Consider the following 18,536-nt stretch of genomic DNA (forward strand, 5'->3'; position numbering starts at 1 on the left):
TTTCAATGACAATGATTCCACCTCGATCTACTCTAGAGTTCATAGACGCTTTAAAGTTTTATAAGTAAAAGCATTGCACTTTCCAAATGGAGGCAAATGTAACATATGCAGTTTCAAAGGAGAAAGTAGGTTTAACCATAGAAAATCCACACAATATTCCAAATGAAGGGGGTTTTAACAAATGGAAACCGCTCAGACACATGTGAGCGATGTCAGAGCCTGGTTTAAACACATTTACAATTGCATTTTGTAATTTGACCTTATTTGTTATTTGTTATTTGTAATTTGATTGGACAATACGATTCTCAATTATTTTTACGAAGGAAAAATCCAGATTTTTTTATCCTTACAGAGGTACTGATCTTACAATAGTTTTTCATGTTATCTACACATTATTCCACAGATTAAACTTGTTGTGAAGTTATGGAAATTCAAATTACTTATGATTTGCCAAGAATTGAAACCATGTTAGTCAATTATGGGAAGTGTATAATAGTTGTATTCTTTATTTTGTCTCCAGAAGCTTCCATTTGTGAACTTTAAACATCCTGGTGACATACACTTTTAAAAGAATCTATTCAAACCTCATCCGTACAAAGTGGCAGTGATTAATAATCCATTTCACCAATGATCAAGGTCAAACAAGTATTACATACTTGGACATCGTTGCTCCGTATTAAATTCTCATTAGCCCTGCTTTAGCCTGGAGCTCGGGTCCATTTCAGAAGCACAGACAGTAACAGAGAAACGGTAACGCTACAAGATTTAACTCATTTACTGTAACTTCAGATTGGCTTTATTCCCCCCCAAGCACCCGCATAACGACCCTCTGGTTAATGTGCGGCTGTTTTACTCGCTGTGTCACTTTTATTCAAAAATGAGTGGATTTCGATGTTAGCGGTTGTTTTATTTGCTGGGAGAACAACACTTAACCGTCGTTGTCCAATCGCGTGTCTATTACTTTGCCTGAATTGTCTCTGACTCAAACCGTATCCTTTAAATCAGCCGTTTGACTGATAGTTTCACAGACGCGTTTCCATGCGGGTCGTCGGGGTTAACTGTCTTTGATGAGAAAGCACGGGTCTTTAAGTGTTCCCTGTAACTCATCTAAACTACGCCCATTCATCTTTCTGCCTCTATAGGTTTCCTGTCTGGCAGCTCTAACCGTAGCGTCCCTCTTTCCAACTGGATCGCGGTTCTGTCCGAGTCCAAACCATCTCAATCTGGTTCTGTTGCTTCCATCAGCTCTCGCTCTCTCTGTCGCGCTTTCAGCTCTTGCCTTTTTTTCCTGATTGTAATGAACACTTTTCATTTGCGATCCAATCGGCTGAAACAGGAGAAGTACAAATTGACTTACTCAAAATAGCGCTGGGTGTTTTCCGCCGGGATCGACTCCGCAAACGCGCCACATTCGTCTTAAAGGTTAAAGTCCTGTGTTGTATGTCACCACTTTAACCACGGACCAGTTTAAACATCCACGTTTGGATTTAAACTGTTGACATACAGACTGTATTTGTACAAAAGTGTGTGGATTATCATTATTTCAAGATGGATTAAGTAGTGGTTTAAGTTAAAAGTATTTGGGAAAAAGTACGTGTCGATTAAGAGTAATTTAAAGACGCAAAACTGTCATTACTTTTGAAGTGAATGTAATTGGAAGGACAAAATAATACATAATTTGCAGATTGTGGTATTTCAAAATAGACCACATGCTGTGAAGTTACGCTTGTGGTATTTTCTGACTCTGATTATTATTATTCCTGGTATTTAAATAAGAAAAGGAATAACAAAAGTACAGTGTGTGGTTGTAAGTGAGGATGCGTGATGTGCACAGGAAGCAGCTTTTCTGGCACTGGGGTGGGTTGAAATAAGTTTGACTTCTTCCCACTCAATTTCAAGCTTCAATGTTTTATTTCGAAGGTTTTAAGTCAATCTGGTGGCAAGTAACGAAGTACAAATACTACAGTCGTTCCCATTGCCAAGTCCACACGGCCGAGAACGACTTTAGACCGATCGTCCTTCCTCTGCGTATCGTTTGAAAAGCTCTTGTAAGATATGGTTGTGTCCTACACGGCTGAGCAGAGGCCTATCAGAGCGGCAAAGGCTGGAGGCGCAAACATTCTTATTCTTGACAATTTCCTTCCGCGCCTTGGCTGTCCAAAATCGACTTTTATTTGTAGATATTTCCTCTGCTTTTCTCAAATCGCCAACCAAATGTTTTTAATTGAAAGTCTTGCCTCTGATTTGAACTCGCCTGATCAGCTGTTGAAACTCCTCTTATACTTTCTGACTGACGTGATGTGTGTGGATGCTCTAGTGTCCGGCAGGGGAAGCCCGCAGGGATGTGTGTTATGGCCCCTCCTCTTTATCTTATACACGGGACAGTTGCAGGAGCCCAAACAGCAACACACGCTGGTCAAAGTTTCACACGACACAATTGTGCTGTCACTTCAAGACCTAAATGTCTCAAAAACCAAACTGTAGACTTTCATGCTCAGGTGGTGCAGATGGTCAAGCAGTGTACATATCTGTGAACTATGCTTGATGTTAACAGGGACATCATTGCAAAGAGCTTATCTTCTGCCCAAACCCCGGACCTAAAGAGAGTTTGCTCCTGCTCCTTTATTGAGACTCTCTTCACTTTCTCTTTTGTTTCCTGGTTTGGTGATCTCTCTGTGAAGGAAAAGAACAGCTTGCAAAGTATTGTCAACGTCTGTTCAAAATGAATCGGTGCCGAGCAAAGGGATCTCACATCACTCGAGGAAAGTTGGGAAAAGCCAATCAAATTACTGACCCGGACCAGAGCCTATCTTCTCCATCTTCTCCATCTTCTCCATCTTCTCTTCCTTCTCTATCTTCTCCATTTGATCTATCTTCTCCATCTTCTCCATCTTCTCTTCCTTCTCTATCTTCTCTATCTTCTCCATTTGATCTATTTCTCCGTCTTCTCCATCTTCTCTACCTTCTCTACCTTCTACCTTCTCCATCTTCTCCGTCTGCTCCATCTTCTCCACCTTCTCTACCTTCTCCACCTTCTCTATCTTATCTATTTTCTCCATCTTCTCCATCTTCTCTACCTTCTCCACCTTCTCTATCTTATCTATTTTCTCCATCTTCTCCACCTTCTCCACCTTCTCCATCTTCTCCGTGTGTGTGTGTGTGTGTGTGTGTGTGTGTGTTTCGTCAGGCTCTTTCCGTCGTACTTTGTGGTTTTAGTGTCGCTTTTGTCTTGCCCCGTGCACACAGACATACGCACAAAAGGCAGCAGGAACCACACCAATCACTCGGTTAATAACGAGCACACGTTCTACCAAAGGAGCCGCGGCCGCCCCGAACGAACTTCTCGGCAGCCTCATACGTGTTTACCACAGGACGAAACGTGCGAGGTCAGCGCTTTCGCCCGCAGCCTCACCCTTTCACCTTGCAGCTTTGATTCATTAGCGTATATTGCGTCGGCTCGTAAATAAATCTCCGGGAGGGTTCGTTAGCTTGACTGACAGGTGCCGGGCCCGTCGTTGTCAGTCACGGTGCAGTCGCCGCCGCTGCTGGCCCATTAAAATAAATGAGTAGGTGCATTTTTCTTTTCCTCATGGCTCAGCATCTACTGTAGCACTGGAGATCACCTTGAGGAGGTTCACTGGGCCCGTGTGTGCGATGCCCCCTGCCAGGTGCCCCCTGCCAAGTGTAAAAATAAAAAAACGATTGGCACATGTCAGGAACCATCTGCATCAATATTTACTGACAAACGAGTTGGGAATACACTTGATGTGTGAAGAGCGAGAGAAAAACAGGCAAGACACGTTTGTATTATAAGTTTTAGTAGAGAACAAAGCAACAAATCAGTCTGATCTGCACCTAAAGATGTTTTATTCTTTAATTGAATCCACCCCATCAATGGATTTGTATGAGATATTGTAAATTCAAAGGTTCATTTCTAACTTTACAAGATTTGATGGATCATACAGAGACATTTGTTGACATTTAATTCAGATTTATTAACGTTTTATTGCTTTGCCTGGAACGCTCATCACGTTGACATTAAACGTATCTATCTTGCATTTATTCCATGACAAGAACAAAAAAAAGAAAAGAAGGTATTCTCACTGTCAGTGGGCTTTTCTGTCATGCATCTGATTAGTAACTCGGTGCATGACCTACTCGTCTCCATGGAGATTTATACCTTTAATCTCTTGAACAAGCTTGTTTTAAGTTCATTTGGATGTTCAGGGCACGGCAATGACATTTCCATAGCACGTGGCACACCCCGCCCACCAGAAAAGTGACACAGTGGACCTTTAAAGTGACAGGTTTTTACGATTTTCACATTTTTTACTTTATTTGGTGTATTTATATCTGTTGTATGTATGTAAAGTGGAAGGTATGGAGGGAGGTGTGACCAGGCTGTTCTGTTAGCAACGGTAACGCCCACTTCGAAGTTCGGAAAGTCAAGAGAAAAATCTGAAATTAAAGGACAAATATTATGCATTATTTGTATTTTTATTAACCTTTAGTTGGGCATTTTATGTTTTAGAAAAAAAAAGAAAAGACAATTACATTTGGATCCCTGCCGTTTCCCCACCTGACAACCTGGCAGACTTTCGACGCATTTACAGCTGGCCTCTTATGCTGATCCCAGCACGCAGTTGTACTAATTGTGATCACACAAGAGAAACTCACAGTCTGACAATGATTTATAGACTTAAAAAACAGCAGAATTTTCTCAGAGCCGTGTCACAGATCGACAAAACGTCAGCTATCGAGGAGCTACAGAACAATTGTGAAGCTTAGTACAATGCCAGGGATCTTTTTGATGAAGGAACAATGTTTGAACAGGGTTAAAAGCTCCAAAAAAGGCTTATTTTGTCTAATATGTGACTTTTAAGAGTCGACGTAGCGCGCTGTGGTGACTCCTGTTCATAACGCTATTGATTTCAGACCCAAAAACACATGTAATAAAGCATCAGAAACAGATGTTAAATACACTTGCAGAGCTGATTACCCTTGAGCAAGCTTGCAAACATTTAATATATTATTTTTTATTTCCCTGACCCAAGCGGGGGGGCTCCGTGCAGAGAGCTCGAGTCTAATGCGATACAAGTGCAGCGCCGCAACTGAACTTACATCACGTCCTTAAGCGATACAGTTGGTGTCATATTACATAATCTTTCATTTTGACTTTTCTCCTTCATTATGACCCGCGCTAAAACTGAAACGCCAACCCAGTCTCGTTATACTCGTAAACACGTGTCAAGAGGCTCCGGATGTACTGCGCTCCTCTACGACCACATGAGGTATGTATTTTCACGCCCTTGTATGTCCAGGATACTGCAGTTCTCGATCTGGTTCTGATACATCGGTAAAAACCTTCTGTCAGTCGTCTACCTGGACTGAATCTTCGCGTACATCTTCACCATCCAACATCACGTCTGCAGTGAACCATTTCTAGCTTTTTAGCGTGTCCACAAGTCATTTGCAGTCGAGATCGGCGTCACACAACGGGAAGGAGGGGCACGATTAGCGGCGCTCGTGGCAACTTCCTGATCAAGGCGGATTCAGCGCCGCGGATCTGCCTATCGTAGCTTCAAAGGGTGAAAGAGTATTTTTGCACAAATCTGGGTAGAATAAAAATAATGCGCGTGGTGTTTGTTTCTGTGGGAGAAGACGGGGTTGTCGAAAAGGGGGAAAACGTGCCTCAAAGACCCACGGGCGTTTGTTCCCTGTTAAAATGGATTTTCAACAGTCTTCAGATGACCCGCACTCACTCGACCGCTTCATGCAAATACAAAAGGCGTGACGCTCTTCCCTCAAAACACTCCGCGCTTCCAACCAAGAGCTTTTCCTTTTTGTTTGTCAAATGTTTGGAAAAGTTTCAGTTCATTTCCATTTTGCCTTTTTGTGTGAAGGAGGCAAGAGGCGTCGCTGATTCCTCATGAATTCAAGCACGACAGGGGAAGTTATTTTGGATTAAGGACAATTCGACAACATCGGGAAAAAAATCAAATGGAAGGCAACATTTTTAACATTTTGAATATGTTTATTGTCATGTACTGTAAAATAACTTGATTTATAGTCATCCTCACACCACAGCAATGAATTACTTTAACCAAGTGGTAAAAATCTGTTGGAGATGACAAACAAATTTGGATTCTCTACTTAACCTTGAGCACAGATATTATCCATTTCATTTACCAGGAAGAGCCTATCGTTTGTCCTATAAAGTATCTATGATGTCACACTTCAAGCTCAAATACAGCCGTTTACGCTGCGCACACGAGCACCTGCACCTCCTCTTGCACCTCGGCCTCCTTCTGCTCCTCTCTTTCCCTCTCACTTTCATCCATGCCAAAGTCTAAAGTCAACTCGATTTTCTGGCCACGGATCGAGCATTTAGTCCCTGCAGTGCGACTAAATGCTCGGAAATAACATTTTTAAAAAGCCATCACATTTAGCATATTAAGGAAAATACCAGTGATTGTTAGAGTGCGTCTGGACATAACATCTGACTCATAATTCAAAGCTAATGTAGCGGGACAAATCTGTTTTTCTTTTTTAACGATAGACAACAAAGACCGGTGCAAGAACGTCACATCAACACAACGTTTTAGTCATTTGCATTCACAGTGGGAAGAGGAACCCAAACTAAGTGCACCAAATATCACTCAAGAAGGACTGAAAGTATCGCGTCTGAAAACTACTCTGGGACGAAAGGTTCTATAAACATGCGACTCTAGTAAATGCGAGTCCTCCCCCACACTACGTCTTAAATCAGACGCCTGACCTTACTCGACCCTCATCATTTACCCAGGCTTAAGACCGACGCGTCATTATAAGTAAAACCTGCTCCGGAGTTCGTCCACGCTCACTCACAGCTCGAAAACTTGAGACAATGTAGTTGAGCGGCAGTGATTATTCCAAGCCCGTCTCAGTTAGGATGCAGGAGTGTGTGCCCCGATGCGATTTACAGGCGGGCGCGGTATCAGAGCGCAGCAGACGCACGACATCACACACTCGCTTTATTAGCACAGCCTCAGCACTTCTCTGGGAGTTAAGCTAACGACAGGCTCTTCTCCGCCGATCCGTCAAAATGTGTCGGCGTGAAGGATGGAGGACTGCTGCATCTGCATCAAGCACGGCGCGATGGGAGTGTGGCCCGTGCGGTGGAGGTTCTGGTTTGAAATGGGGCATGTGCATGATGGACAGCAGAATAAATATGGAGTTTTATATATTAATGCGAGTGGAATTTTTGAGTTTCAACCTGCAACTGAGAGAAACGTGGTGAGGCGGGAGAGTGGAGTCGACTGAGCCACTTCTGACTGAATAAAAGACTGCAAACGTTTTAGGATTTTTACAAACTGAATCAATGCAAAGATGTACGGCTTTTTATTTATTTATTTATTTTAATTTGATCTGGGGGGGACGGGGATATATATATTTTTAATTATATATTTATTATTTATTTTATTATTTATTTTAATTTGATCTGGGGGCTGAATATACCCAGATTGAATAAAATAAATAAAATAAATAAAATAAATAAAATAAATAAAATAAATAAAATAAATAAAATAAATAACATAATAAAACAATAAATAAAATAAAATAAATAAATACATTTCATCTTTATAGTTTTAAAGATTTAAGGCTTATCCTATTCTCCCTTATGTGAAAAGAGTAATGCATTATTTTGTTTTGTATTTATTTTATTTTTTTCATTCCCATAAAACACTTACAGAAACAAATATGTAATCATTTGATAACCATGTTGTGATGTTACAAAGTGAAATTAATTGCGTTTACAGTAGTGCCTAAGTCATTGTTTTGGCCAACGATTCTCAATTCTCATTCTCATTCGTCATTCAGACCTTGCTGCATCTAGAGCTGTCACTGAAGGTCCTCTGCCATTCTGAACATGTTTGACAGCATTAAAACCCTAACCTGTCTGTACGTCACCTTTATCATGAGTGTAAAGTGTTTTTGTGTTCCCAAAAACCATGTGTTATTACGCCTTCATCTACGTGTCATCAGTCGCCTTCTCGATAAACACTGATTATGCACTGAGCCCTCAGACCTTTTGCATGAATAACTCTGCTAGATTTAGCTCTTATTCAAACCTGGATTCAATTATGGTCTTGAAATTACATGTTTATGGTCGTTTCGTAGTCAAGTGCGACAGAGGAGGGAATAAATGACACGTGTACGCTCCGTCATTGTAGAAACTTGACACGATTGTAGCCAAAAAGGCCAAATGAACATATAATATTCACATTGCATATAATATTGTTAACAGTACAGAGTCTAAAGTACACGTTCAGGTTATTGTTCACAAAGTCCTGTCAGTGCATCCTTTCAACAGTCTGAATCTAATCCCGGGGGACAGATCAAATCTCTCGCGACGCTGCCTCCTGTCTGTGGCCTGTGGTAATGCGCATGTTTCCGCATCACAAACCGCTTTTAAGGCACCCGCTCGGGACATCATTTGAGTTCAAACCGCACCGCATTAACATTTTACGACTGAAAAGGCAGCGGACCCAGGGACGCAGAGACACGAGGTGGGCTAGGTTCTTATTGCCGAGTTTCGTTTCTCGCAGTTCCACAGAGAGGTCACTTTATAGACGCTGCAGGGAAAAACACTAATTTCTGCGATGAAGTTATCCATAATAAATCCCCAATTTTCTTCCTTGATGCAAAAGGGGGCCACTGAGGTAGCTGCTGTGGTGGTGGAATCTGCATCTCATAACAGGGTTTTGACACCGACGTGAATATATTTCCACACGAGAAATGCGCGGTCGGAGAAGAGTTGTTTTTAGCATTCGCGATGATCGTACAGGCGAGACATTATGGACTCTTCTAAACTGAAACGTGGCTTGTAAGCGTCTGAACATTTGCGAGTGTATTTTAGTAGAGCTACACTAATTATGAATTCAGTTTGTAGGTGATTTGGAGCTTTTAGTGCTGACATTGGAAAGCGTTGCTGCCCTTTGTTGACAGAACCATATAGCGCTGAATGCAGAAACCCATAATTGGGGGTAAAAAGAACGGCTTGTACAAATATAGAGACGCATCATCTTTTATTTTTAGACATTTTAAGTGTCTAGTGTCTAGTTTTGCAATCATTTTTAACACATCGGCCCAAATACGATGAAACGACACGATGGAAATGCTGCATAAAGGGTTGTCGAGAGTGACCTAAGCGACCGTTTGTCGTTTCAAGATGGCCGACTGCCCCAGAGAGACGTTTTACTTTATTTTTATTTTTTATTTTTTGGGGGGGGGGGTTATTTTACAAACAACAAAATGATGATCTTAACGGTGCATGTACGTTTGGACAGAGCGCAGTACACGTTGGCGATCACTTGAGGGAGAATAATGTACCGTATTTTCGGGACTATAAGTCGCACCTTTTTTCATAGTTTTGGCCAGGGTTTATACTCATGTACATATACTTGGAGTGACATATGTGATATTATTTGTTATTTTCACCCTTGCAACCGCATTTCATACTCCAGTGCAACTTACATATGTTTTTTTCATCTCTATTATGCATTTTTTGGCTGGTGCGACTTATAGTCCGGAAAATACGGTAGATGTATTTAATATTTTGACTTAAATCTAATTGACACATGCAGGACATAACCTTTGAGACAAGACTGAAACCTCCTGAATCTCGTGCATTTCAGAACCTGTTCGTAGAGGTCTGAACCTGGGTTGGCAGGTTTTGTGTTACTGATGTTGGATACATTTCAGTCCATGCTTTTACTGATTGTCACGACTCAGATTGTGATTTCATGTGTGATATACCATTGCAGCTCATGGTGAAATGTAGAAAAGGGTCTTACCTTCCCTAATGCGGAGGCAGCTCGTGCGGATGTGGGTCTGCAACAGAAGAAAAACACGTCAGCAAAAACTGAAACACTGAGTTGAGTTTGCTTTGCCTGAAACGTTTCACAAAAAGGCATTAAACCTATGTGTACATTGCATTTATTATGTTGTTAATAGCTTGAAAAGAAAGGGAAAAACCTCCATTGTTTCTGTGCACAGAAGATAGATCATTTTAATGCTATACTGTAGAACATTCTAAGCTAAATATTAACATTTACAGAGGGACAAGCAGACGGTTGACCCTCCAGTTCCTTTAAAAAAAAGTTACATAGTGCAGCTTTAATACTGTTGAGAGAGATTTATTTCCCGGACCACAAATACAAAGGCACAATTTCTCTTCGCTCTTAACAAAATAAAGAAAAAAGTTATTACTGCTAAACCTGAGGCTGTTTTTACTGAGGCAACTGTTTGTGTCTCGATGCTAATGCTAACCGAAAATAAATTGAATTGTTCAATTCAAAATAGCGCCGCAGGTTGGCTTATTTTGTGTATAAAAATGTCTTGTTCTTGATTGTACGGTTATAACTTTGGTCATTTCCTGTGCATGTTTTAAGTGAGGTTAGCATTAGCATTGGGGCACACGCCTTATTAAACACAGTGACGTTTCCTCTGGCAAAGTCGTCGCCTGTTGCGTTATCTTTAAACATCGATTATATTAGCATTATTGCTCCGGACAAACCCCCATGAGCACAGGACAAATCTTCCGCTGTCACTTCACCAGCCGGTTCAAGTTAAAACGAACCGACATCAGCATTTTCTCACGACCGTGTCCATTAATCTAACATTGATGCAAAAATGCGACCCCGTCTACCGCCGAATCCACTTCCCCGCCGCCTTGTTCTGCACAGTAACGTGATTTAGAGGCACTTGGGTGGATAATTGCAGCTAGTTGAGATCGGCGCAGTGCAGCAGAGACTGGGCTTTGGTTAATGAGGTGTGGAGCCGAGCGGCAGGAGGCGGAGAAAACCCTCTCAGCTTCTCGCACGGGCCAAAACACGGCCAAATTTATCAGGCCGGACAGATGGAAGGGGAGGAGCCATTCACATCATGGAGCTGTCGACGGGACGAGTACGGGATCTATGGGTATTTAGACAAGACTAGACTCCACATGGTAATACAGGACACATGTAATACACGTCACATGTAATACACGACACATGTAATACACGACACATGTAATACACGACACATGTAATACAGGACACATGTAATACACGTCACATGTAATACACGACACATGTAATACACAAGACATGTAATACACGACACATGTAATACACGTCACATGTAATACACGACACATGTAATACACGTCACATGTAATACACGACACATGTAATACACGACACATGTAATACAGGACACATGTAATACACGTCACATGTAATACACGACACATGTAATACACAAGACATGTAATACACAAGACATGTAATACACGACACATGTAATACACGACACATGTAATACACGACACATGTAATACACGACACATGTAATACACAAGACATGTAATACACGACACATGTAATACACGACACATGTAATACGCAAGACATGTAATACACGACACATGTAATACAGGACACATGTAATACACAAGACATGTAATACACAAGACATGTAATACACAAGACATGTAATACACAAGACATGTAATACACGACACATGTAATACACGACACATGTAATACGCAAGACATGTAATACACGACACATGTAATACACAAGACATGTAATACACGACACATGTAATACACGACACATGTAATACGCAAGACATGTAATACACGACACATGTAATACAGGACACATGTAATACACAAGACATGTAATACACAAGACATGTAATACACAAGACATGTAATACACAAGACATGTAATACACGACACATGTAATACACGACACATGTAATACGCAAGACATGTAATACAGGACACATGTAATACAGGACACATGTAATACACGTCACATGTAATACACGACACATGTAATACACAAGACATGTAATACACAAGACATGTAATACACGACACATGTAATACACGACACATGTAATACACAAGACATGTAATACACAAGACATGTAATACACAAGACATGTAATACACGACACATGTAATACACGACACATGTAAAACGCAAGACATGTAATACACAAGACATGTAATACACGTCACATGTAATACACGACACATGTAATACACGACACATGTAATACAGGACACATGTAATACACGTCACATGTAATACACGACACATGTAATACACAAGACATGTAATACACAAGACATGTAATACACGACACATGTAATACACGACACATGTAATACACAAGACATGTAATACACAAGACATGTAATACACAAGACATGTAATACACGACACATGTAATACACGACACATGTAATACGCAAGACATGTAATACACGACACATGTAATACACGACACATTTAATACACAACACATGTAATACACGACACATGTAATACACGACACATGTAATACACAAGACATGTAATACCCAAGACATGTAATACACAAGACATGTAATACACGACACATGTAATACACAACACATGTAATACGCAAGACATGTAATACACGACACATGTAATACACGACACATGTAATACACGACACATGTAATACACAAGACATGTAATACACGACACATGTAATACACAACACATGTAATACGCAAGACATGTAATACACGACACATGTAATACACGACACATGTAATACACGACACATGTAATACACAAGACATGTAATACACGACACATGTAATACAGGACACATGTAATACACGACACATGTAATACACGACACATGTAATACACGACTCATGTAATACACGAGACATGTAATACACGACACATGTAATACACGACACATGTAATACACGACACATGTAATACACGAGACATGTAATACACGACACATGGTAATACACGACACATGTAATACACGAGACATGGTAATACACGACACATGTAATACACAACACATGGTAATACACGACACATGTAATACACGAGACATGTAATACACGACACATGTAATACACGACACATGTAATAAATGACACATGTAATACACGAGACATGGTAATACACGACACATGGTAATACACGACACATGGTAATACACGACACATGTAATACACGAGACATGTAATACATGACACATGTAATACACGACACATGTAATACACGACACATGGTAATACACGACACATGTAATACACGACACATGGTAATACACGACACATGTAATACACGAGACATGTAATACATGACACATGTAATACACGACACATGTAATACACGACACATGTAATACACGACACATGTAATACACGAGACATGTAATACACGACACATGTAATACACGACACATGTAATACACAAGACATGTAATACACGACACATGTAATACGCGAGACATGTAATACGCGACACATGTAATACACGACTCATGGTAATACACGACACATGGTAATACACGACACATGGTAATACACAACACATGTAATACACGAGACATGTAATACATGACACATGTAATACACGACACATGTAATACACGACTCATGGTAATACACGACACATGTAATACACGACTCATGGTAATACACGACACATGTAATACACGACCCATGTAATACACGACACATGGTAATACACAACACATGTAATACACGACACATGTAATACACGAGACATGTAATACACGACACATGTAATACACGACACATGGTAATACGCGACACATGTAATACACGACAAATGCTTATGGGTTTCGGGAAAATTAGCACCGATGCAGTAACAATTCGACACTACAAAGCTAATGTTTTTTGTTTGGGGAAAAGTGCTAACAATGGCGTCTGCAATTCCCCGATACAAAATGTGCATCAAGATTAAATCTGCACAAACTTTTGCCCCTTAATACGACAAGAAACTACATCCAATTTGCAATCAACATTCATGAAAACACAACATTCAAAGCAGAATTAAGTAACTTGCAAAACCTTTTTTCGTCAACATTTCACATCGTTAAACGTTTAAAAAAGACCCTAACCCAAGGCTGGTTTTCTGCTCAGAGACAGCAGGGGGCGACGACGGGCACTTCAAACTCCCCAAGAACATACTGTAAAGGTCAATTTGACACATTTATGTGGTATCGTAAGGTTTTGCTTTTATTTTGGTAACTTCCTGTGTGACCGGAAGTAGCCGTAAATCGGAAGTCTACTTGACACTAAGGAAAAGACGCAAAGAAAAGTGAACAACAATAAATGGTGAAAACATGGGCAAAACACGTTGAAACTCAAGGATCTAGCGACAGTCGACAGGGGAACAAGGTCTGTAGTTGAAATGACCGTATTCATGAACGATTTGAAATATGTTGTAAAAATATTTACGGACAAAATGTAATTGTTTTTTTATTTTGTTCTTGCCTAGCTCTTACGTTGGTTGAATGGCACTGAAAAAGAACCATTGAAGTGCATTTAACCATCAGTTCTGGCCTTCTCAATTCGATTGGACGCTACACATACTAAGAAGGTGAAAATGTTACTTAATCCTGCTTTAACTGCCAATAAACAGACGAGTGAATCACGATAGTAACATTTCTAAGGGACATAGGATCGATACTCAAAAATATCAGCGTTAAACTTTCACTTCCTGGTCGAGGGGTCCACTGTAGCCTACACTATACGTCTACTGTATATATAGTATTATTCCAGTGTCAAGCTCCAGCCGGCCATGACCCTGAAGGGCAAAAGAAGATGATTGGATAGAAGATATGTCAGAATTGGTCATTTATCAAGGTCTGGATTAATATTGTATCCAATTCATCAGCTTTGGGCAACAGTTCAGTCTGTGGCAGTGAAAGCCCGTTTTGGCTGTTGGCAAGTGCTAATTGTTTGGCTCACGCGGTCTTTTAGTAACGCACAATAGAGCTGCAATTAATCAAGTCTGAACAGAAAACAATGACAAAACAGTCGGAGCTTTGTTCTTATTTATACAGGTTGCTTCGAATGTTCCTCAGTGTGATATTAAACGTCTCTATCCTGGATTTTTTATTACATTTTTTCAATTACGGATGTTGTTTTATTGCTGCTCAAAAATGCCTTGACAAATACGCATTATCTAGGCCTCAAAACTCATGCCGTGGTCATAATAAATGGCTACACCGACGATCAAGGATTAAACCGACATTATACCGGATTTTCCGGACTATAAGTTGCACTGAAGTATAAGTTGCACCAGCCAAAAGGCGCATAATAGAGAAGAAAAAAACATATATAAGATGCACTGGAGTATGAAATGCAGTTGCAAGTGTGAAAATAACAAATAATATCACATATAAGTCGCTCCAGAGTATAAGTACAAGTATAAGTCGTACCCAGGCCAAAACTATGAAAAAAGGTGTGACTTACACCTGCGAAATACGGTAATTGACATACAGACTGGACTAAATCAGATGTTTATTTTGATCTTCTTTCTCTTTTATTTAATTTATTTCATCTCCTGTGTTCTCTCTGGTCTTATTACGTTCCTAAGTGTGTTTAGTCTATTGCTTTTAAATTCAGAAAAAATAAAAATAAAAAGTTTTTTTGTAAATTGGGCCAGTCTAAAATTCAATGACTGGATATTTAAAAACCATAACAATAACTCTTTGAGTGGCTTTTGTAGCCACTGACAGCGAGGACATTGTGTCCGACTGTCGGTCCATAATTATGTTTTTGTAATAATGTTGTGGCGCTGTATCCCAGACTGAACGAAAAGATCTATTTTCCCACAAAACCGGAGTAAAAAGAGGAAATAGCAGAGTCCGTACATCCAATCACTGTAATGAAATGGCAGGAATGGGCCATTACGTGATTTTTCTACCACAGAGTTTTCGATTAGTCTCCGCCTGATGACAAAAACATCCTCTCGTCACAATAATGCATTCCAAACGCACAATACTTTTTTAATAGTCTGCTTGTGTACTTTGATGGCGGCTGGCCTGAAGGCTCCATCTGCCCAATCCCATTTACAGCGCCACTTTGGACTTAACCTTTTACACATGCTTCTGACGCTAAGTGCCAACTGTGCGCTAATCTAATCCACGTTTACGGGCAAATACAATTAGTCCAGAGAGAAATACGTTTATCTGGAAATGTCATGTTGATTTGCAAAAGAGGAGAAAAAAACTGTTTGAAAATTAATAAAAGGACAAAACAATAAAAGTGCGTAGAGGCCAATTGAATATGACGCGTGTAATTAACGTTTTTTTGAATTTTGGACCAGATACTTGTGGTGAATACAAATCATTTAGTTTCATTCATTTATTTTATTACACTCTAACCAATGCACTTACCATATATTTTTTCATGTGTCTTTGAGTTTTACGTTTCTGAAATGCACAACTAAAGAACAAATTAGCTTCTTTTAAAAGGCTCGCAAAAATGTCATTAATCAGAAAACTTCCAACCACGCACGAGCTGATTGGACGGCAGACAGTCTGGTCCCAGCGGCTATTGTCCTCTTAAACATGCTCACTCAGCCCATTATGTCTGTTTTTATTGTGTGCATTTATGTTTGATGCCTTTTAATCACCGCAAACCAATTTACCCAAGTATTACGAATAAAGACACGTAGCCTAACTCATTATAATTACTAGTGTACTTTGACGAGCCGTGTCTATGCGCCTCATGACTGTTAAACCAGCTTATACAATATTACTGACATTATTCTGGCCCTTATTTTGCCTCCGGTCCAGCGGGAACTCCATTGGTTTGAATGGAGAACGAGGGAAAAACATGCTACACGCTAAAACATGCTGTAAAGTAGATTGATGCGATGTTCACTGCACCAATTCCCTGGACGGCCTGAAAACGGCCTTTTAGTCCGTGTAGAACTTATTTTCTCCGGAGGTCGTCAGCTCTGTGTAACTAATGCAAGTGGAAGTGGGATTACGTCGGATGGTGGCGACCAGACGTCCTTCTGGAATAAGGTGAATACATTTATAAACGGAGTATGTTTGGATGACCACGTCCAGTCGTGCTCCATCGTTAAAATAATCCTTTGTAGATCATTCATTTATAAAGGCAGCATATTTTTCGACAGCCTAAGGGTTTATGTCGAGTTTGGCTCCATCGGGTTTGGCAAGCCAGTAATTAATAAATGAGGGAGCATATTTTGACAAACAAAAGTATTATAAATATATCACTGAAACATAATAGTTTGTATTTAAAGGAAAGTGCGGGTATTTCAGTCAAACTATAGTAAAATATGATATAATCAGCTCAAAAGTAAATAAAAGGAAACTTTTTCAGTGCACGGCGCAATTTGAGACGTGACGGGCCACATCAGGTAAAGCTAACACACATTAGCATGCTAACGGCGCACTTCCTGCTTCGCGGAGAATAAAACGCTCTATAATCAGACGCAGAGAAAGTGCTGTGGTCTCATTTTCACCAGAATAAAACTTTTACAATACATCTGTCCCGGGGAAAACAGATTTGACTTTAGTACAAGCAAAAAAAAGTCATGTACATCACGTATTTTGTGATGCACGTCGGCTTCAAATGATGATTATTAAAAAAAAATTCAATCCGCTGCTTTCTACTGTGCGTAACTATCCACAGGCCCAGCGCTTTATTGTGATGACGTTTTCAACTGCAAGTCAGCAAACCCGTTTCTTTTATCAAGTTGTTTTAGATCAATATGGCAATTCAAAATGTCCAAAATCTAAAATAATGATCCCCTGGTGTCATGGATTATAACTCTATTGTTATGAGGGTTTGAGGCTGTATCGATCGCTGTGGGGAAATCCATTCACGAGGATTGCCTCCATTATTCACGGCTGGATTATAACGTGTGAGAAGGTTTATCTGCTCTGTGCTCACGGATTAGAAAACCTGAACCAATAGAAACATACGAGTTCAGGGAAATCCACCAGGAGAAGATCAAACCATCAATATAATGACAAGAAGATGCATCAACTTCCTGTAACAAAGTACAAAAGTATTGCACATAAGTAACATGTTGGATTGTGGATACTTTTTACTTTTACTTAACTACATTAGCACTTTTTCATTTGATTTGAGAAGTTATTTTTTAGCACTTTCATGGGCAACGCCAGTGTACAGGTTTTGAATTCAGGCCAGAGCTTTTAGCAAACAGAAATATATGTTTACAATTTACAAGAAAAAAATAAGAAATTGAGTTCTCAAAATCTGTGTAAAATACTTTTTGCTCTTAAAGTACAACAGGGACTTCAATAAGTTTACGTTGATTTTTATACTTTTTCTTTTCCTTAAGTTCCTTGAGTCATTTTAAAGATTGAATAAGAGATCCAAAATCCCATCTGTAATTGTTTTGTATCATTAACATCACCTGGCTTTGTCCATTTTTCAGATTTAAATGTTCAAAAATATGTGCCTTGTGTCTGTATAAAACATGGCATGAGGTTAAACTTGTAAAAACTTGTGTAATCTTGTTTTTATTTCATTTATGTGAGTAAACGACAGGAGAAGTTTCAAATTGATATCTTTGAATTTAAGACTTTTTCATATTCAGCTGCAGTTTATCGCAGTACGTTACAAAACTGAGTGATTCTTCCACCGTTTTCAATTTTATTAAATGTATTTGCAATAAC

At 39.8% G+C, this 18,536-nt stretch overlaps 1 protein-coding gene across 1 annotated transcript in view; it reads right to left on the reverse strand.

Annotated features, from left to right (window-relative positions):
• LOC140346869 (whirlin-like) overlaps nucleotides 1–18,536 on the reverse strand; it is a 165,072-nt gene that overhangs the window by 33,607 nt on the left and 112,929 nt on the right. Inside the window, exons 5-6 of the mRNA XM_072433089.1 lie at nucleotides 18,128–18,135; nucleotides 9,837–9,873 (exon numbers count right to left, since the gene is read on the reverse strand). Coding sequence (XP_072289190.1) covers nucleotides 9,837–9,873; nucleotides 18,128–18,135 — 45 coding nt within the window. The remainder of the gene's footprint in view (nucleotides 1–9,836; nucleotides 9,874–18,127; nucleotides 18,136–18,536) is intronic.

This window comes from Eucyclogobius newberryi, unplaced genomic scaffold (assembly GCF_026437365.1).
Source record: "Eucyclogobius newberryi isolate DKJ021-1_F unplaced genomic scaffold, fEucNew1.0.hap1 SCAF_6, whole genome shotgun sequence".
Taxonomy (NCBI): Eukaryota; Metazoa; Chordata; class Actinopteri; order Gobiiformes; family Gobiidae; genus Eucyclogobius; species Eucyclogobius newberryi.